At 38.2% G+C, this 23,269-nt stretch overlaps 1 protein-coding gene across 1 annotated transcript in view; it reads left to right on the top strand.

The window, feature by feature from the left end:
• The first annotated feature begins 8,115 nt into the window (after nucleotides 1-8,115).
• The window catches only part of tmem260 (transmembrane protein 260), a 41,026-nt gene continuing 25,872 nt past the window's right edge, over nucleotides 8,116-23,269 (top strand). Inside the window, exons 1-3 of the mRNA XM_084097100.1 lie at nucleotides 8,116-8,691; nucleotides 19,290-19,321; nucleotides 21,753-21,904. Of these exons, the coding sequence (XP_083953226.1) occupies nucleotides 8,586-8,691; nucleotides 19,290-19,321; nucleotides 21,753-21,904 (290 nt within the window). The 5' untranslated portion in view covers nucleotides 8,116-8,585. The remainder of the gene's footprint in view (nucleotides 8,692-19,289; nucleotides 19,322-21,752; nucleotides 21,905-23,269) is intronic.

The following is a 23,269-nucleotide window of genomic DNA, read 5'->3' as shown; positions in this document are numbered from 1 at the left end:
GAAACAAACAGGTAATCCAGGGCAAACAACAGAACTCAGGACAGGAACAAGAAACAGCTACAGCAAACAAGCTACAGCGACCGACAAACAACAACTGAAGCACAGAGGTTTAAATACAAAGGCAAACAAGCTAAACAAGATAACAAGGGGGCGTGGCTAATAAGAAACACCTGGGGATACTAATCAACATAACGGGGAACTGCTAACATGGTACAAGACGGGAACACAGACATGAATCATGACAAAACACTAATAATAGGCTAATCATAGTGAATCAGTGCCAGACAAAAACGTTTCTGAAGAAAGAATGATGATGTATTGACTTAAATTATGAACAAAAAAGTTACACAATGTACCTTTAAAAATGAGCCAGTGAAGTATTACACGGAGTAAAGAGTGTGACAAACCCTATTCTCCTCCATACATATTTGTGACCCTGGACCACAAAACCAGTCACATGGGTCAATTTTTTGAAATTGAGATGTATGCATCATCTGAAAGCTGAGTAAATAAGCTTTGTATTGATGTATGGTGTGTTAGGATATGACAATATTTGTCTGAGATACAACTATGTGAACATCTGGAATCTGAGGGTGCAAAAAAATCAAAACATTGAGAAGTTGTGCATTTATGTTCGCGATTGTGCTGCATTCACTCACAAAAATAAATGTTTTATATATTTACAGTAGGAAATTTACAAAATGTCTTCATGGAACATGATCTTTACTTAATATCCTATTGATTTTTGGCATAAAAGAAAAATCGATAATTTTAACCCATATAATTGGCTATTGCCACAAATATACCAGTGCGACTTGTGACTGGTTTTGTGATTCAGGGTCACAATTATTAAATATAATTCAAATGTAATACACCTAACTGCGGAATGCTGTGAAAAATATAATTTTTATTAAACAGCCCCTGATGTCTTTAATAATATATTGACCAAGCCCGTTCTCCTTTTTTATAACGCAACAATATCATTTCAAAGTAGGACGAATTGCTTCTACTAACCCACATCGCACATTTCCATCTATTTATACGGTTTCTTGTCTTCATGGCCAATGATAAAACAAGAGTAGTGTATTTATAGGGCTAGGGCTAATACACAAACACATCACAGGCACTGAGCCCCTCTTCTTCCCCCTCTCTAATTTGCAGCTCTATGGCAGCAGTGGCACTCTCAGCTCCACAAGAGGACAAATGACTTTAATTACAGAGTAATTGCAGAGCGTTGTGTTAATTAAATCTTGATCAGTTTAAGTAACTGGATTGCTCCCACATGGAGCCCATGCTGTGATGTGCTGTCTCACTCTCCCTCGTGCACATCTTCAGTCTCACACACACACCCTCCTCACACCTGGCACTATCCGCTACGCTAAAACCTATTCTTTCTTGAACCACTTCATTTAGCTCCATCCTTTGGTTGAAATTTGTCATAACTCAATTAGCTGATGCATTAGGTAACAATAACTGTTTTGTGCAGCATTTATTAATCCAGGTTAATGTTCATTCTATACCGTTCAAAAGTTTGGGATCGTAAGATTTTTCAATGCTTTTGAAAAAAGTCTCTTATGCTCACCAACACTGCATTTATTTGATTCAAAACAGTAATATTGTGAAATATTATTACAATTTCAGTCACTCCAGTCTTCAGTGTCACACGATCCTTCAGAAATCATGCTAATATGCTGGTGCTCAGGTAATTTTTTTGTATTATTATAACTGCTGAAAACATATGTTGCTAAAATTGTTTGGCGACGTTGCAAAAGAAAAGCATTCATTTTAAAAAGAAATCTTTAGTAACATCATGAAAGTCTTTACTGTCACTTTTGATCATGTGCAAAAAAAAAAACTGCACTGACCTTAAATGGTATATTGTACATTTATTGTTTGTACATAATACAGTCTTCAAATGTAGTAGTATATGTATAAATTAACAGTAACCTAGATGCCGTAAAAGTATTGTTCACTGTAAATTCATACCTAAAGCATTAACTTACAATAATTGTACCTTTTTGTAAAGTGTTGCCTACCAAATTTGACTTTTTAGTTAAAAGAACAACAACTCTAAATTGAATGTGTTCTTAAAAATGTTTCTTGCTTTATACCAAAACTCTCTCAGTTACATTTTCTTAACCCACCCCCTTTATTAAGGTTTATTAAGGGTTTGTTTGGCTGCAGGTAATTTGCGAAAATGCCATAACAAACATGATAGAAGCAGAATCAAGAGAGTGGCATCTACTGCAATTTTAGATACATGCATTATCTGTAGGTTCCTGTTGCTTTGGCCAAATTGAATCCTCTTATTTTAATTGGCCGCCATTAGGTGTTCTGCTCAAGGCAATTCCAAGCAGCCCTTGCTTTTGTTGTGCCTCATACTCCTGGCCCCGCTAAAGAACATTAATCACAATTGTCCTAATCTTTGGGATTTTAATTGGAGTGCTTTGTAAACCACAAGGAGGTAAACAGAAGACAAAGGTGGCCTAAATAGTCGGTTGATGTGCACAAGAATTGCCTTTTTGTTTTGTGTTGGCTTTTAAGAAACCGAGATCCCAATGAACTGTATATCATTACATGCTTGTCTCAGAGATTGTAAAAAGCTTGTCTGATAGAGCTGTATAATAATAAAATATAGGGTGCACTTGTAATACATAGTGCATGAGAGACATTGCATTTACCACTGCAATTAATCTGTTGCAGACCGAATCCTTTCATTGCTGTGCATATTTGTGTAGCTAACACAGAGGATCATGGGATTTTTCTCTACAGATTTTAAAGGGCTTTATTGAAAATCCACTTGTTTGCTAGGCTCTTGGGTTTAGATTAAAACAGACTGTCAGTGTACAGTAAGTAAGCAGATAGGTAAGCAACAGGCTGGAGCCGAAACATATTGCAATGAGTGGCGGATTTATCTGCGATTTAGGAACTCTAATCCAGTTTTCACTGATGCATTGAGCGATTGAATTCATGTGCAGATGTCGATATGTGTGATGTTGCTCTTAACATCCTGTGATTTTCTGGTGTCTTCTCTTCACTGGCTGTAGTCAGCAGACATTTCACACACACAAAAAGGGGTATGTATAGTAAATACCTGGCATTTGTAAAGTGTTTTGAGGTAATCAAATAAAGATAAATTCTCATCAAATGTTTTTTTTCTTTTTTTCTGACTAAGTCTAAAAAATTATTCATACTTGCATTGAAATGATAAAACAAACCCCTGAACTTTCAGAACGGCAGATTTACCAGTTACAGATTGATGAAGAATTAAGACGCACCAAGAATTACCCAGATTAACCTGTCAAAGAAAAAAAAATTAAGCCTTCTCCTTTAACATTTCAACCCAGATGAATAATTCTCACATTCTTTGCATTTAAATTGAATGAATGCTGCACTCAAACAGACTCTTAGTGTAGAAATACACCTAGCACTGCAGATAGTAGCCTATGTGGTTACTTTCTGTTTATGTAGCATCAACGCTCGTCCTCGTAAATCACCTTTATTTGTGATCACCTTTATTTTATTATCAAAAATTGAGTGTAAACTGTATAGAGTGTAACAGTCATGTTCCATTCATTTTCTCCATAAGGAAACTTGTACACCCCTTAAAGACAGCCGTACTGTGATCTATGGGGTTTTTAATCGACGGTATAGCCGCCAACCCAAATTATTTCAACTTATTTTTTTAAATAATCGTTTAACAGCAGAATTCTTGGTGAAAAACTACATTACCCATCATGCTATACAGATAATTTCACCAATCAGAGTCGAGAAAAGCAAAACAGGCCAAAGGAGCTCTTTAACTCCGCCTACTCCCATAAACATAATGGAGTCTTATGTATATGTGTGCGTGTATATATGCGTATATATATATATATATATATATATATATATATATATATATACATATATACAGTGAGGAAAATAAGTATTTGAACACCCTGCTATTTTGCAAGTTCTCCCACTTAGAAATCATGGAGGGGTCTGAAATTGTCATCGTAGGTGCATGTCCACTGTGAGAGACATAATCTAAAAAAAAAATCCAGAAATCACAATGTATGATTTTTTAACTATTTATTTGTATGATACAGCTGCAAATAAGTATTTGAACACCTGAGAAAATCAATGTTAATATTTGGTACAGTAGCCTTTGTTTGCAATTACAGAGGTCAAACGTTTCCTGTAGTTTTTCACCAGGTTTGCACACAGGCCCAGACCCAGCCTCGACCCATCTTCAATGCTCTAACTGAGGGAAGGAGGTTGTTCCCCAAAATCTCACAATACATGGCCCCGGTCATCCTCTCCTTAATACAGTGCAGTCGCCCTGTCCCATGTGCAGAAAAACACCCCCAAAGCATGATGCTACCACCCCCATGCTTCACAGTAGGGATGGTGTTCTTGGGATGGTACTCATCATTCTTCTTCCTCCAAACACGTTTAGTGGAATTATGACCAAAAAGTTCTATTTTGGTCTCATCTGACCACATGGCTTTCTCCCATGACTCCTCTGGATCATCCAAATGGTCATTGGCAAACTTAAGACGGGCCTTGACATGTGCTGGTTTAAGCAGGGGAACCTTCCGTGCCATGCATGATTTCAAACCATGACGTCTTAGTGTATTACCAACAGTAACCTTGGAAACGGTGGTCCCAGCTCTTTTCAGGTCATTGACCAGCTCCTCCGTGTAGTTCTGGGCTGATTTCTCACCTTTCTTAGGATCATTGAGACCCCACGAGGTGAGATCTTGCATGGAGCCCCAGTCCGAGGGAGATTGACAGTCATGTTTAGCTTCTTCCATTTTCTAATGATTGCTCCAACAGTGGACCTTTTTTCACCAAGCTGCTTGGCAATTTCCCCGTAGCCCTTTCCAGCCTTGTGGAGGTGTACAATTTTGTTTCTAGTGTCTTTGGACAGCTCTTTGGTCAGTAGTTAGTAGTTGGATTCTTACTGATTGTATGGGGTGGACAGGTGTCTTTATGCAGCTAACGACCTCAAACAGGTGCATCTAATTTAGGATAATAAATGGAGTGGAGGTGGACATTTTAAAGGCAGACTAACAGGTCTTTGAGGGATCAGAATTCTAGCTGATAGACAGGTGTTCAAATACTTTTTTGCAGCTGTATCATACAAATAAATAGTTAAAAAATCATACATTGTGATTTCTGGATTTTTTTTTTAGATTATGTCTCTCACAGTGGACATGCACCTACGATGACAATTTCAGACCCCTCCATGATTTCCAAGTGGGAGAACTTGCAAAATAGCAGGGTGTTCAAATACTTATTTTTCTCACTGTATATATATATATATATATATACATATATACATATATATATACATATATATACATATATATACATATATATATATATATATGCATATTTTGCAGTAAACTTGAAATATATTGTTTATATATATAATCAACATTATGTAAATGAGTTTTAGTGTTATGTAGTGTCTTGTACCATTGTACTTTTGTGCGATTTTCCAAAACTTTTTTGTAATGTTATGATTCACCTAGCTGGTTGGTTTGGCTAATGGTTTATAACACTTTAACAAAGACTTTTTTTAAATCCCTATGGGAAAAATGAATGGAAAAAACACTACTCTGTTTCCTAAGTGTTATGTTTTATATTGGTATTAAATTTAAAGTAAAATAGCTGGGTTATGTATTATTTAGGAACTATAATTATGATATAGGATTATAATACAGTATTTGCATCATTTTCATAACATATTGTCCTATAGAAGCGATTTTACATTTTTCTAAAGAGCAATTAATATATTTTGCTTTGGGGAAAGAGGTTTGTGGATGTGTGTTATAAAAAGGAAGACAGACAGCGTGTGTGTGTGTGTGTCAGGTAGGTGGTTGAAACAGTGATTAGACAGTAGGGACAGTAGTAAAGGGTGGAGGGGAGCGTGGAGGATTATGAACTCGGAGGTGCTGACACATCTCTACCTCTCAGAGCTCTCAATTTAGTCAAGGATCAGACTCAGTTTAGATAGTGGAGGATTAATGATCAGTCTAGCATGACATTTTTATGAGGGTAACCCTTCCACTCTTCAGGCACAGAAGGGTCTCGTATTACATCCACATCTCGCAACTGCCACCAGAAAGAATTTTACTAAAACTACAAGACAAATAATTTCAGCACTGAAGCCTGATTGAATGAGTCACACTCAGGAAAATAAACGAAACACAATAATTAAAGGTCGTTAAAAGTGTGCACAAGGATTTTAGTAAGGGCAAATGTCTTTTCATTTGACACAAATAAATTAAAATAAGGCTGAGGAATGAATGTTTATGATCCTAGTCTAATTTAAAGTCCCCCTGTAGTTAAAATCAAGCTTTTAATGATGTTTATATGTCTATGTGGTGATATTTAATATGCTTTAAGACAAACCATGTGCATATTCACAAGTCAACACCATTGCTAAGTAATTTCTCCTAAAACTGCTGTGAAAAAAGATGGTTTGAAATTGCTGGTGTTTCTGATGTCACAAACTACCTTGTAACCAATCACGTCACGAGGTGGGCGGGCTTTAGCATATCATTAACAAGAGAAGCTATGTTATCCTGGTATATTTTTCAGTTGATATGAAAAATCGGGTATATTTAACAATATAGCGGGTGAATTATGTATATGATGTATATTACGATGTTATGATATATGCCTTTTGTCCATTGACGTTCTTAATTGTTCAAAGCATTTGATGCTGATGCAGCTGTCTGACTCTTAGATACGAACTTGAACATGGTTTGTGTAACATTAGCAACACATTATTAGCCGTTTGATAACGTAGTCAAGAAAAAGACTAATCATATTAATTACCGTTATGTGTCCGACGCTGTAGAAAGTGATACATAAAAGCATTACCATTCTGACGCATCGCCTTGAATATGAGCCTGTATAATTCATTCTACTTCTGAATCAGTTTCTGGTACAAACATTTATGGCTGAATTAAACCAGTATTTCCACTTGGCATTGTGCAGCGTTTACTACAGTAAAGTTCACGAGTGGATCAGATAATAATCTGAGCTCCTGTGACTGAGTGGAGGCGGGGCTAATTTGCATATTCATGTGTCCGCATATCCTAAATGAAGCAAGGGTGTAGAGTTACATTCATGTAGAAGATTGTTTCTGCCACAGAATAAAAAATACAAGCCTAATTGTGACTTTTTTTCTCACAATTGCGAGTTTACATCTCGCAATTCTGACTTTTTTCTCAGAATTACATGATATAAACTCGCAATTGAGAGTTATAAAGTCATAATGTCATGAAGAAAAAAAGTCAAAATCGTGAGATGTAAACTTGCAATTGTGAGATAAAAAGTCATTCTGGCGATCAAAGATGAGCTTTAAGGGTTAAAATGATTGACAGGGGGACATTAAAGTTGTTTTGTCCAAGGTAATTATTCAAATGTTTAGAAAAATATTTTCAAGGTTCCATATACTGTATGCTTAATGATCTATATCAAGTTACATAACAGTGCTATCTATATGCCGTCTACCTTGACCCTAAAAAATTATAATAACATATATTTACAAGCTGTAGTTACTGTTATTAAACTATGATAAAATAATATGTGATTTCCTTTAAAAAGTTTCCAGGAATATTTGTGTCACTTTAATTTATTATTTTGATAATATTAATGGGAAATACCATGTTTTATTGTAGTAACAGTTAAAGTAACACTTTTAAGGTAAGTATGTTTATAGTAAAGAAATCATTATAGTAGGCATGAGTTTACACATCACCGGATTATAATGGGATTAAAGCCTGAAAGGATGGCCCCGCATCTAGAATGGCACAAAATATAGTTAATGTTAGGGGGAATAAAAAAGAAAAGAAAAGAAATAAACAAAACATGTTAGTTAAAATCAACACTACAGTTAGTAAATCAAAAATGTAGCAACTCCGTATTAGCTATTGTCATCAAAGAGAGATTAAAAAGTGTCTGAAAGCTTATTACAGTGTTTATTCGAGATCCCGTATTTATTTGTTTAGATTTTGCAGTAGTCACAAGAACTGCAGCAACTTCGGTAATTTGCCGGAAACTACGGTTACTATGGTAATTTTTTACAAGCGCTAATACAAACCCCTCCCAACCAGGAAGTGAAATCCAGCACTATCATCGAGTCCAAACGGGAAAAAAGTCAAAAGATCAACAGTGCAGATGTAAATGCAGATGCAGTCCATTGTGCTTCTAAGAAGACTAAAAACGCACAATGACGCGATGTTTATAAGCTTCAGTTCGGTTTGTTAAGAGCAACATTTGCAAAGCTCTCTACATAAGGCTGCCACCACCGGGATAGATAAGAGGGCAACTTAAACGATAACTTTGTTATTTTAACACCTTACCTCGATAATAACGCTTCCGTTTATTGCCGTACAGCATATATGTTTATATATATTTATAAACATGTAACGTTATTTATCGATGTATTTTGAGTACGCTCCGGATTGCAAACTAGATGCGCGAGACGAATGCTTCTCCATACACGTTCAATAAACGTGTAAGTTAACATACAGGAAGTTTCTTATAATAAACCCTATCTTGAAAGCTCAGAAGACGTCTGAATGTCGTCGGACAGGTGGACATGGACCCTGACAGGAGCGACAGTGGTGTGTGTTTTATCGGTGTATGTGGCCTCGGCTCCGCGCGCTGTGCCCGGTGGAGACTCAGGTAGGACTGCAGTCAGTCACATGTGTTTGTGTTTATATCACATGCAGCCTATCACAGAACAGCAGATTGTAATATCACATAGTACGCCGTATGACACGACGCTTTTTGAAGTGTGAATCGCATGAGATTATTGTTCATCTTTCTAGAACCCTGTCTCAATCCATCGCCTAGCAGTGGAACCCAAAAATTATTTGGACACTCAAGTCTTATATGTATGACACACTATCACATTATATCCTGCATGGACCCAGGAAAAGACTTTTGTCCTCTGTAATGGACTATATTTTAGTGAATTTCTCTGACACCATACATGTCACAGTCTGGATGTCCCGTAAAGAGCACATTCAGGGCTTTTCAGAGATACCAAATGTTTGGAGGTTTCAACATGACAACAACTTCTCCTTTTTTTAGCAAGGACAATTTAGAAATTTTAGAATTTAGCACTCTTATGGAAATATGATAATATTCTGTAATTTTCATTTAAATCTGACAAATTTTCAGATTTTTCGTGAATGTTATGTGTTTTCTAATCAAAATATGACTTTCTGTTACAGAACAGTGCATTGATTTCATACACGTCCTCTGCAGACACACCAGGACTTAAAAAGCATGTTTATCAGGCATTCTGGGAGACACAACAAGTGAATAGGGAAAGAAATTATATATTCCTATGAAATATTAGATAAATATTGCCAATTATTACTCCCATTATTACACTTCTGTTTTCAGTACATGTTGCCCCAAGAACACATTAATGTGCAAATCAGATACAGTGTATAGATACATTGTATTGAATGTGACTACCCATTTATGGCCATTTTACCCATATTTCATAAAGCAAAATGGTATATCAATTAATTCCGTAATATCTTTCATAGCATAGTTGAGAATCATCTTTTTACACCAGTGTTTGTTATTTTGTTAGGTTTTAAATGACAAAATGACATAAAAAGTATTGGACACTTTCTGGTTGCGATTGAAAATGGCTCAGAAAAGTTGTTTTTGAGATTGCGTTTACAGATGCCACTTTTGTTTTAGCCTATTATATTTTGGCATTATTCACTGCAGACATTATCATCTGTGTGAACAAATGGGAAGGTTATTTACTGCTGGGTCAGACTAGAGGAGTGTGTCTGTGTTCCTCTCAAAGCTGTCAAGAGAACAGAAATACTAATCCCTGACTGACGTCAGACCATTAATCACGAGAGAGAGAGAGAAATACTGTACATGATGATATTAACGCACTGCAGAATTGGTGAAAACATGCAGCGCTCTGCTTTCATGTAATACGTCTCATATATAATGAAATCTTTTAATGGGTTAGTAAAAAATAGTCAGCAGTGGACCATTTAGATGCTTTTGTTTAATTTTCTTTATGTTAGCCCTCTTACCATAAATCCCAGAAAGAACAGTTATTTAATGTTTTTTATTTGTTATGAGGTCTTATTAATGTAAAGTTACTCTGGAATGTGTAACACTTTGTGCAAAATGAAGTAAAAATGTCACTGGGATACAACTATCCCGATATCATAATGAAGAAAATGCTTAATTAAAGTGCATTCGTGTAGTTCTTGAAAAGGGTTTCTAATAAGGTTAATAATATTTCTATATAATATATAATATTTATATAATATTAAAGGTTCTACTATTAAGTGGTTTAATATTTTAATATTAATTCTTCTGCTTCATTGCTTCTTAACATGTAAAAAAAACTTTTGTCCCAAAATCCTGTGATATTACAAACAAAGTCATGCATAAAATGATGCATTTTTAATCATATCTTTATTATTATAAATATTATACAAATAATATTTAATAATATGTAATATCACAGGATCACAGCATAAAAAACAAGACAAATAAAAATATATATATATCAGACAGGGTTCGTACAAGGTGCTTAAAGTGCTTGAAGTACTTGAATTTGACTTTTTGAAATTTAAGTGCTGGAAAACCCTTGAAAACGGCAATATGTTTGAAGAGGTACTTGAAAAGTGCTTGAATTATTGAAATACTATATATATATATATATATATATATGTATATATTGTGTATATATATATTGTATATATATATTGTGTATATATATATATATATATATATATATATATATATATATATATATATATATATATATGAATATATATGAAATTAGTGTTTAATTAAAAAAAAAAAAAAAAAAAGTACAATCTTTTCACGTAAAATTCACGCTGCAGCCCGTCTGAGATATAGACCTATTTTTCATGAAATTAAGTTTATGATAAGTATATAATACAACTTTCATTCTTCAGGTCAATCATACATTCATGGAAATAAAAAACAGTTTGAATAAGAAAGGCGATATCTTTGTCATAGGATCCTTTCAATGGTTAAGGGGATTTCCCATGCCTGACAGCGCTGGTTAATGGATTGATCTCGATGAAGTGAAACATCAGATACCATATACAGTGAGGAAAATAAGTATTTGAACACCCTGCTATTTTGCAAGTTCTCCCACTTAGAAATCATGGAGGGGTCTGAAATTGTCATCGTAGGTGTATGTCCACTGTGAGAGACATAATCTAAAAAAAAAAATCCAGAAATCACAATGTATGATTTTTTAACTATTTATTTGTATGATACAGCTGCAAATAAGTATTTGAACACCTGAGAAAATCAATGTTAATATTTGGTACAGTAGCCTTTGTTTGCAATTACAGAGGTCAAACGTTTCCTGTAGTTTTTCACCAGGTTTGCACACACTGCAGGAGGGATTTTGGCCCACTCCTCCACACAGATCTTCTCTAGATCAGTCAGGTTTCTGGGCTGTCGCTGAGAAACACGGAGTTTGAGCTCCCTCCAAAGATTCTCTATTGGGTTTAGGTCTGGAGACTGGCTAGGCCACGCCAGAACCTTGATATGCTTCTTACAGAGCCACTCCTTGGTTATCCTGGCTGTGTGCTTCGGGTCATTGTCATGTTGGAAGACCCAGCCTCGACCCATTTTCAATGCTCTAACTGAGGGAAGGAGGTTGTTCCCCAAAATCTCGCAATACATGGCCCCGGTCATCCTCTCCTTAATACAGTGCAGTCGCCCTGTCCCATGTGCAGAAAAACACCCCCAAAGCATGATGCTACCACCCCCATGCTTCACAGTAGGGATGGTGTTCTTGGGATGGTACTCATCATTCTTCTTCCTCCAAACACGTTTAGTGGAATTATGACCAAAAAGTTCTATTTTGGTCTCCTCTGACCACATGACTTTCTCCCATGACTCCTCTGGATCATCCAAATGGTCATTGGCAAACTTAAGACGGGCCTTGACATGTGCTGGTTTAAGCAGGGGAACCTTCCGTCCCATGCATGATTTCAAACCATGACGTCTTAGTGGATTACCAACAGTAACCTTGGAAACGGTGGTCCCAGCTCTTTTCAGGTCATTGACCAGCTCCTCCCGTGTAGTTCTGGGCTGATTTCTCACCTTTCTTAGGATCATTGAGACCCCACGAGGTGAGATCTTGCATGGAGCCCCAGTCCGAGGGAGATTGACAGTCATGTTTAGCTTCTTCCATTTTCTAATGATTGCTCCAACAGTGGACCTTTTTTCACCAAGCTGCTTGGCAATTTCCCCGTAGCCCTTTCCAGCCTTGTGGAGGTGTACAATTTTGTCTCTAGTGTCTTTGGACAGCTCTTTGGTCTTGGCCATGTTAGTAGTTGGATTCTTACTGATTGTATGGGGTGGACAGGTGTCTTTATGCAGCTAACGACCTCAAACAGGTGCATCTAATTTAGGATAATAAATGGAGTGGAGGTGGACATTTTAAAGGCAGACTAACAGGTCTTTGAGGGTCAGAATTCTAGCTGATAGACAGGTGTTCAAATACTTATTTGCAGCTGTATCATACAAATAAATAGTTAAAAAATCATATATTGTGATTTCTGGATTTTTTTTAAGATTATGTCTCTCACAGTGGACATGCACCTATGATGACAATTTCAGACCCCTCCATGATTTCCAAGTGGGAGAACTTGCAAAATAGCAGGGTGTTCAAATACTTATTTTCCTCACTGTATATATATATATATTGTGTATATATATTGTATGTATATATATATATATATATATGAATATATATGAAATTAGTGTTTAATTTTTTTGAAAAAATAAATAAATAAAAAGTACAATCTTTTCACGTAAAATTCACGCTGCAGCCCGTCTGAGATATAGAGCTATTTTGCATGAAATTAAGTTTATGATAAGTATATAATACAACTTTCATTCTTCAGGTCAATCATACATTCATGGAAATAAAAAACAGTTTGAATAAGAAAGGCGATATCTTTGTCATAGGATCCTTTCAATGGTTAAGGGGATTTCCCATGCCTGACAGCGCTGGTTAATGGATTGATCTCGATGAAGTGAAACATCAGATACCATATATATGTAATTTGAGTTAAAAAACAACAACAAATAAAATTAAAGCTGCAAGCAGCGATGAAAAGGGCCCTTGCACCCCTGCCGCCGCCACCCGCCACCCATTTGAAGAGGATCAGATCAAAACTGTAGGAGGAGTTCGTTAAAGTACAACATCAGGAAATGGCAAAAACTGTACAAAATCTGAGAGGAAGTTCAAAATAGCTGACTTCCTGTTGTGTTTAGGGCTGTGCTCCAAGAGACTTTTTTGTAGGTATTGGGTCATTACATGTATGTACCAAATTTCATACCTGTACGTGAAACGTAGAGCCGGGGCAAAATGTAGGGGCAATAATTAAGCCATTTTGCCCCACCTAATTTTGAAAACCACATCACACGTAAATTTTCACCACTTCTGAAGCGTGTGCAAAGTTTCATGATTTTTCGAGCATGTTTTGTATTTGCCACACTTCCTGCTACCAGCAGGTGGCGCTATTGCTATAACCAAATATGAGCATGGTCATGTGTTCAGGACAGGACTCTTATCAAACTTGTGAAGTTTGGGGCAGATTGGAAATTGTATGCCTAAGTTACTGCAGGCTGTCTGTGGTTGCCTAGCAACATCGGAACTGCAAGCAACATTAATATTGAACTTATCTGATCATGCATCACCAAAAGGCCGAAATTGGGTGAACATTTGTCAGGCCGCCGAGGGCACACCCTTCGACGAAAACTCAAGATCTTCGCAATTTAACGTCGCAAAGGCCTTAAGATTACACTCACCAAATTTGGAGAGGATCAGATCAAAACTGTAGGAGGAGTTCGTTAAAGTACAACATCAGGAAATTACGAAAAATGCACAAAATCTAGGAGGAAGTTCAAAATAGCTGACTTCCTGTTGTGTTTAGGGCTATGCTCCAAGATACTTTTTTGTAGGTATTGGGTCATTACATGTATGTACCAAATTTCATATCTGTACGTGAAACCTAGAGCCGGGGCAAAATGTGGGGGCAATAATTTACCGAATTTTTTGAAAACCATATCACACGTAAATTTTCACCACTTCTGAAGCGTGTGCAAAGTTTCATGAATTTTCGAGCATGTTAAGGCCCTCTAAAAAGCGATTCACTTTGGAGAAGTCAGCTATTTTGAACTTCCTCCTAGATTTTGTGCATTTTTCGTAATTTCCTGATGTTGTACTTTAACGAACTCCTCCTACAGTTTTGATCTGATCCTCTTCAAATTTGGTGAGTGTAATCTTAAGGCCTTTGCGACGTTAAATTGCGAAGATCTTGAGTTTTCGTCGAAGGGTGTGCCCTCGGCGGCCTGACAAATGTTCACCCAATTTCGGCCTTCTGGTGATATATGCATGATCAGATAAGTTCAATATTAATGTTGCTTGCAGTTCCGATGTTGCTAGGCAACCACAGACAGCCTGCAGTAACTTAGGCATACAATTTCCAATCTGCCCCAAACTTCACATGTTTGATAAGAGTCCTGTCCTGAACACATGACCATGCTCATATTTGGTTATAGCAATAGCGCCACCTGCTGGTAGCAGGAAGTGTGGCAAATACAAAACGTGCTCGAAAAATCATGAAACTTTGCACACGCTTCAGAAGTGGTGAAAATTTACGTGTGATGTGGTTTTCAAAATTGGGTGGGGCAAAATGGCTTAATTATTGCCCCTACATTTTGCCCCGGCTCTACGTTTCACGTACAGGCATGAAATTTGGTACATACATGTAATGACCCAATACCTACAAAAAAGTCTCTTGGAGCACAGCCCTAAACACAACAGGAAGTCAGCTATTTTGAACTTCCTCTCAGATTTTGTACAGTTTTTGCCATTTCCTGATGTTGTACTTTAACGAACTCCTCCTACAGTTTTGATCTGATCCTCTTCAAATTTGGTGAGTGTAATCTTAAGGCCTTTACTAAAGGCGGTGGCAGGGGGCGAGGGCCCTTTTCATGGCTGCTTGCAGCTTTAATTTTTGTATTATTTTTATTTAAATGTATAAAACATTTTCAAAACCATATGAAGCCAGCAAGAATACAAATTACATTTGTAAGAACTTGGCGTGTGTTTTAAACTAGATTTGTGTTTTATTTATACACTCTTTTTTTTTTTTGCCATTGACCCATGAATGCACTCTTGCACAATGCTTTTTAAAAAGTTGTCCTATAGACAGCCAGATTCACTAATTGGATACAAAAATAAATGTTTTTCTTCTGGGGGGGGGGAGAGAGCAAACGACAAGCTTCTTTACAGCATGTGCACGGGCAGGGTGGCTTTTGGAGGCTTTCGGGGGGGGGGGGCAAGAAGCTGTTTGGGGCTTACGGAGAGAGAAAAAACAGCCAACCCCTTAAGCGTGGCGTTTAGGGACATTGCAGGATGCTGGTGTGATAGCGCCAGCTGAATGCTCGGCAGAAATTCTCCAGGTCTCCGTCTCGCAGTCCTAATCCCTTTACGTGTGCTGCGCCCCGGAGAGGCTGAGCGGGCGCCCCGCGGGACCGCTGTTGTCTAGGAATGCGAGTGTGGAAATGATGGGGATTATGGGGGGGGAAAGGCTGCTGTGGGTGCCTATCACAGAGACACGTCGCTCCTTCCGCCGCTGTCCTGCGCTCAACTGCATCTGTACCCCCTTTCTCTGTTTAGCCCTCCCTCCATGGGACTGGGCTCTCTTTTGGGGTCTAGACACAGCACTGCACTGCCATGAATGAAATTGTGATGCATAACATGAGAAATTTTGATTACAGGGAGATCCACATGCTTTGAAATGCGGTAGACCTGGCCTCACCGCGCGTGTATTTATTTCTATTCTAAATGAGACTGTGAAAGCAGAGGAAATTCAGCCGCTGAAGTGTGAGGGGTCTGCACCTACAGATAGAGGACTTCCAACATGACAACGAAAACAGACGACCGCTAGTGATACGTAGGAAGTGCCAGCTAACAATTTCAAAATTTTGTGATGCACTGAACATTTCACATTGCATCAGAGAGCACAGATTATAGGATTTTACAGTGTTTAGACAAGTATTGCGTCAGACAGCATTGCTTAGATTTATACAACAGGGCAAAAACATTTGGGATTAGTTGGCGAAAGGACTTTTTGCCCATTAATCTCTGAACTGAAGTTTAAAAACAGGTTTTTTTTTTGGTTTGTAGATTTCTAGATTTTGGTTTTGAAGTCTTGAAACTGCTACCCTTTCCACTCCTAAACCTCTCTGTATCGATACTGTAATGAGCAGGGTTTCCACAGCCATGGAAAACCTACAAACATCTCAGCCTATGAATTTTAAAATGTTAATTTCTAAGTCATTTCTAAGTCCCCTTCTAAGTCATGGATACACAGTACTTACAGAGTCTGTAAGATTTTTTAATATTTTTGAAAGAAGTCGCTTATACTCACCAAGACTGCGTTTATTTCAGGACTCTTTGATAAATAGAAAGTTCAAAAGAACAGCATTTATTAGAAATAGAAATGTCTTTATTGTCACTTTTTTAATTTAATGCACCCTCTGTGAATAAAAGTATAAATTTCTTTAAAAAAAAGTTTAGTGGCAGTGTAAATGTAAATACATTTATTTAAATATAATTAATTAATTAATAATATATTTGAAATAAATATAAATGTAAAATGGTTTTGAATTTGATTCTCAATTGGTGGGTCGTAATCCAGAGTTCAATGGCCAGTTAGTCTGTCTGTTAAAGGGGTCATGGCATGGATTTTTAAAAATCATTTTAATATGTTCCTTGAAGTTCACTATCACTAATAATGTTGATAAAGTTTTTTTGCAAAAAAAAAAAAAAAAAAAAAAAAAAAAAAAAATATATATATATATATATATATATATATATATGTATATATGTGTGTGTGTGTGTGTCAAAACCTTTTTTTCAACCCTTGTTCTGAAACAAGTATGAGCCTCTGTCTGAAATGATCAGTTTTTAAGGGGCGGCTCCTTTAATGCTTGTTAGTAAACGGCCGCTGTTATGATTGGCTAACGTCATTGCATATGAAACCTTATCAACGCCCACTCGCTATTGCACGCGATTAAGTGTTCTGAAAACATTATATAAAACCGTAATTTACAGACAAAGCATTATGAAATATACGGTTTTCGGTGTAGCCGCTGTCAGGTCTAACACAGCTGACTGCTTCATCTGTCAAGAAAAGTTTCTCTGTAAACTTTCTATCACACTGTGCCTCGTTTGCAAAACAATCTGCAGTCAAATTCTCAGAGCAAACATCCTTTGACGCGATCCATGACGGCATTGAAAATAAACCATCCACTTGTTCCTGACACTGGGATCCTTTATGGGTTCTTGTGATGGGTCAGTCATGAACGATTGATTCAGTTTGAAAGAATCTTTAATATGACTAAGGGAAAACGAGTTGTCTCAGAGAGTGATTCGTTCATTTTGTGTTGACCGTGCATGCGCAACATCCCATAGGTTCTGTACTGGAAAGAGGAATGATTAGTTCACCTCTAAAGTCTTCGGGTCTGAGTCGTTCGTTCTTTTGTCACGTGACTTGAAATCCGTATTGTATACTGAAATTAGTTTATAATTCCCAATCTTCCCTACAATCAAGCGTGGTGTTAGTTTTTCTTTTTTTACTCTTACAGTATAGTGATAGCCAGGAAATCCAGACCCAAATCCGGAAGATTAAAGGTCTGGCATTGAGTAATGAAAATCGCCCAACTCGAGGGGCGGCACCTAGCATGTATTTGAAAACACTGCACGCAATTGGATAACACTACGACCAATCACAACAATACACAGGGTGACATATCCAGAGCCCCATACGCTTAGCTACCAGCGGAGCTAACTAGTAGATTAGACTCTTTACGTATTCGGTCGGCAAAACAGCAAAAACGTCCTTCTTGCAAAGGAACGATTTGAGCACCGTCTTCTGTTCCTCTTTTAGATAAAAAGCCAAGTCTAACTCGTTCATTGTAGCGGCCAAAGCCGTTTCAAACAACTGGTGTTCATCCATAGCCATCTTGCAATGTTTACTAATGACTTCGACGTCACAGCGCTGTCGTCATCTCGCCTCTGGCCCGCCTATATCAGATAACCCGATGTGATTGGTGCAGCTCAGATACAAGGGCATATTTAATGAGCATCATTACTCAATGCCAGAGTAACTTGCTAAGCAAATTCAAATTGTGCTCTTGCGAGAACTCTGGATTTCCAGGGTAGTAAAGTGATGCAGTTCTGGCCCCAAATTTCTAACAATTGATTAATTTCCCTAACCTTTCGATTTTCCTTTCCATAATTCATGATGAACGAAGGACTCAGACCCAAAGACTCGGGAGGTGAACTAATAATTTCTGCACAGACTACATAGCTTCAGCCTATGGGGCTGTGACATTTCAATTATATTCTGCTGAAATTCTGCTGAGATTTGTTCATTTTGCTGAATGAGACTCAAAGATCCGAGAATGAAAATGTATTTGCCCGTGTGACGTCACAGATCCCACAATATCGAAACAAGCTGATACTTGCAGGATGTTTTAATGGTACAAACACCTCTTATATGTCAAAAGATCAAGGCAAATTTTTGAAGGGTCTTAATAGAGACATTTGTAGGCTACTCTAATAAATATAATCTGTAAAATCTATTAATTCAGGTAACATACATCCAGAAATACACTGAACAATCTGTCTGGTAATCAACGCCTGGAAAGGTCCTGGAAACTGATTGGTCAAAAAGTGTGGGAACCCTGAATGAGTCATAGGTTTATAATATGTTGATGGTTTATAGGATATGTGTGAATAATGGTTGTGAGTGGAAACACAGAAGCTCTTAAAAACACCACAGTCACTCGTAGAGTTTTAAAGGGAGCTTTTTGTATGCGTGTGGCTCTGCACAGAGGGACTCACAGGCGTTTACGTCCGACGGATGGGGCTCTGCACATGCATCTCGAGTCACAGAATATGGGAAGAGTGAATAGATTTGCCTGTGTATGTGTGCGTCTGTCTGCTCGGGGATCAGGGGAGCCGTGTGCGATGGAAGAGAATGAGCGTGTCGCTTAGGAAATGTCACACTGGGAAGATTTTGCAGGTTTTGATCCGGGCAAATTAATGCAAAACCCAGTGCAAGTATTTGATTTGGGAAAACTTTCAGGAGCGGACTTGTCTCTTAATAATAATTATTGGGTTTACATTAATTTCCCTCTCTGTTTTTCTACCACAGGAGAGCTGATCACTGCTGCTTGTGAACTGGGGGTAAGCATTAGCTGCATTGTTTAATCAATCCACTCATTAACTCTTATAAGCATTAAGGAAGTTTAATTAAGTATGGGGGGAGAAGAAAGATGATTAATTTACTTTTCAGGCCACAGGTTTTTTTATCCTCTCTTCTTTTCTATGCACTTCTTTTTTTGACTAAGTTAGGACTAGAGAATGCTATAATTTGCAACCCTGTTCTTCAAATCCAATTAGACTGAATGGTTAGGCGATGGCTTTTGTAAGCTTCGCCTTATGTACGGTATAAGGCTTATTATACTCAACCCCTCTCCTTTTTGTGCATGCGTGTGTGCGCGTGTGTAAGCCGCAAAGAATGAACTAAATCGGGTTAACAGTTATAATAAGTTTTATTATTTAATAAAGTTTATTACGCCGTCGCGATCCTTTTAGGGAGTCAGTGGCGGTGTCACTATGCCAGTAATCCCTCCCTCTGTCCGTGTGGCCTGCCTGTCTGCGGCTCTCCCCAGGGTCGGAGGGCTCTCTCCGGGCCACAGGCCGCCGGCCCTCCCTTCCTGCTCCCTGGAGCCGTGGATCTTTTCTCCTTTACACTCCTCGTAGCAGGACTGCCCCCTACCGTGCATTTCGCCTTTTTCCACCATGCCACCCGCGCTTCCAGACCCGACGTTGCTTTCCACGCCGTCGGCCTCTTGTGGCACCAGTGCAGGCATTTCTGCCACACACCTCACACGTCACTTGCGCAGTCACGCACACCTTGCTGGCACTTCCAAGCGTGCCCTTCTCGCCCCTGCCATCTGTTTGCCATACTGTCTCTCTCTTTCTTTTGTCCTGTCTTTGTGCCCCCTTCCAAGCCTCTCTGTTCTTCTCTGCCTTGACCTCTCTTTCTTGTCTTCAAGCTGTCCGTTCTTTCCTCATATTGAATTAGCATCTTTACTTTATTTTCAGGCATTTGGCAGTGTTGGGGAAGCTACTTTACAATCGATTCTACTCATAATTTAAAGTCACTCAACTAAAGTCAGTTGACAAGCTAAGTAGCTAACAATATCATATTATATGCAAGGATTTTCAGTTCAATTAATTATACAAACGAATCAATTCACAAAAATTAATTTGATTACTCCATGCTTAATACGAGAGAGTAGGTTCTGCACGACTACCCATTTTTAGTAGTCGACCAATAGTTGATGTCATCCAGGGGTTCCATCTGTAACTCTACGGACCCCCAAATATAACAATCCCCTTGTAAGGGACCCAGTTCCTTAAAATTATGAGATATAAATATGGAATTGTAAGAAATAAAGTATATTTGAGTTAACAACTCGTAATTCTCAGCTTTTTTTTGAGTTGTGTGAATTTGTGTTTATAAAACAACAATTTATTTATTGCAATTTTAAATTTGTCTTGCATTGAACATCTCGCAAATCTGACTGAGATTTTTTAGGGTTAGGGTTAGAGAGTTTACATCTTACACTTCTGACTTTTTTCTCTTTTTATATCTGCCTGTTTTATGGATGAGTGTCTGTCTGGATCACAAAATGTTTTTGTACATTTCATTTCGTATTCATATTAAGTTCAGTGAATATTAAATATTATGAATATTTCGTTCGGGAAATGTTTTTTGTGCTCCAGACAGAACCTTTCACCCACAAATTAAGCAGGTCCCAATTGAATTCCCAGATTGGACATCAGAAGAACCCTGGAGTTTTTTTTATGTTACATTTTTATGTTACTTTTTTCTATATCTTTAAGTTTTGTAGACCCCCTAGAACCTTCCTGCAGCCCCCTTGGGGTCCACCACCCCTGTACTAGTCATTAAATCCATGTTTGTGAACACAAGGTACACTGGGTTTGAATTTTTATTTATGTGTCAATAATATATAGTTGTTACTTTTAAGTTTAAGTTACTTTTAGTTAGTTACTCCCCAACACTTATCACAGTCCCACAAATCTGACTGACAACGACTTCAGCCTTACGAAATTGTTTAGAGGGATCAGTTGAACGGGGCCCTCTTCCCTGCTTTGATCTTGAACTCACACTAGCTTTTAGACACCCACTTGTCCACCGAATTTTCAATCCATCCCTCAAACAACCTCTTCTCAGAGACGTTTCCTTGCTTTTTGCTCTAGTGTGCAGTGTTTCTCAGCCTGCTGTGCCTGTGTGTGTTATCAGGCCAGTAGGAGTGAGACAGCCTTTAATAGCTCTAGTCCTTATCGCTCCTTAGGGGACTTAGTGCCTAATTGCTGGGAAGGCAAGGAGACAGGAGATCAGGCTTTAAGGGAGGGGGAGGACAGTGTGACGCTGTAACCCGCAAAAGTAAGGTCTGCCTTTGAAAGCTGAACTGTATGCTGGTGGTGTGTGTGTGTGTGTGTGGGGGGGGGGGGATTCTTTAAATTGTGTTGCTGTTATCAGAATGTTCTGTGAGTGAGTTTACAGTTGTGTTTTCCCCCACAGGTGGCCCATCCTCCAGGATACCCTCTCTTCACCATGTTGTCTTCTCTGCTGCTCTCACTGCTGCCTCTCAGTTCTCCGGCTCACAGTGTCAATGTCCTGTGTGCTGTCTTTGGGGCCGGGGCTAGTGGAGCCCTCTGCTTCACTGTCTGCAGGTAGGCCACTCTCATGGCCCTGTTTACACCTGGTATTAAGATGAGTTGGTCGATTGGATCACAAGTAGACAAGGGAGACATTTCCGTTTACAACTGGTGTTTTAATCCGTCTCTTTTGTTCACTTTCAACCACTTCTGTCCTGGTTTCTTCGAGGAAGAGGGTGTATGGGTGGGTAAATGTATGTGTTTTTTTCAGATCTTTAAATCTAATGGACAAAATAAACTGGCACAATTTACATATGGAGACGACGGAAAAACATACAGAGAACAGCAGCTTTCGTTTCTGCTCTGACAGCCGCTAGACCACACCGAACGCTATGAGTGTGTGTTAGAAATCAGGAATGGTGAGAGAACATTGAGCTTTGTCCGTTTTTCGTCTTCAAACCAAACTTGGGTCTTCAGCCGACAAAGTTTAAATCCTGTCTGGCTAGCGTGCTTCCCATAATGTTTACGCATTAGATCAGTAGGCGGAGAGTAGATGGCCTTTTGTGGCTGTTCGAACACATTCGACCACATGAGCATTAACACTATGAAAGCACTATGAAATCCAGTTGAATGCCTTTTCAACTACGTCTGGAAGTGGCCGAAAGTGGACAAGCTCAAAACGTTTTACACCCCGTTTACACCTGTATTTAGCGTCGTCCACTTGTGATCCGATCGACCAAAACGCATCTTAATACCAGGTGTAAACAGGGCCTCAGACCATCAGACCAAAGAAATACATCAATAGCTACCATGAATGAGGAGCGGGACTCTCTTCTGTTAATATTCTACTACACATACTCAAAGAGCACGTGATGCTCAGGGTTTTTAGCAGTTTCAGAGGGAATGCATTTCACCTATAATATGCATTGTAAATTGTAAAGCATTCCAGGTTGACTTTATTTTGCATATTCATATAATATGTAAGTTGAATATTATATTGCAAGGCTTCAGACTGCGCCTAAAACGGTCGCACTTGTGACCAAAAATATTAATATGCGAGTGATATTTTTACTGAGATTGCCACTAGCGACAATATAAATGTACATTTATTTTCTATATAAAAATTAGCATGCAATGCCTTTTTACCATTATTTTGAGATCAAGTTAAAATGCCCCGACATTAACTGCCATCCTAGACTTGGAGTTCAGTCAGCAGAAAAATGGGTCTAAACAGGCAGTAGCTGCTGCATGAATTTTAATATCTGACTTTTGCAAACGCATGCCCTCACTCAGCTGGGTTTGCGAGCCAAGCTGCCCAGAGATTTGGCTGCGGTTACATGTCCAATGCAACCTCTGCTTTTAAGCCTCAAAGGATTTAGATCCAATTTTGGATTACAACAACCAAAAAAGTCATTTCCTTTGGCCCCCACAACCCCGCAA

Source organism: Abramis brama (genome assembly GCF_963993115.1).
Source record: "Abramis brama genome assembly, chromosome: 21".
In the NCBI taxonomy this organism is placed as follows: Eukaryota; Metazoa; Chordata; class Actinopteri; order Cypriniformes; family Leuciscidae; genus Abramis; species Abramis brama.
Note: the sequence above shows the minus strand (reverse complement) of the source record. Positions and strands in the feature narration are given on the sequence as shown.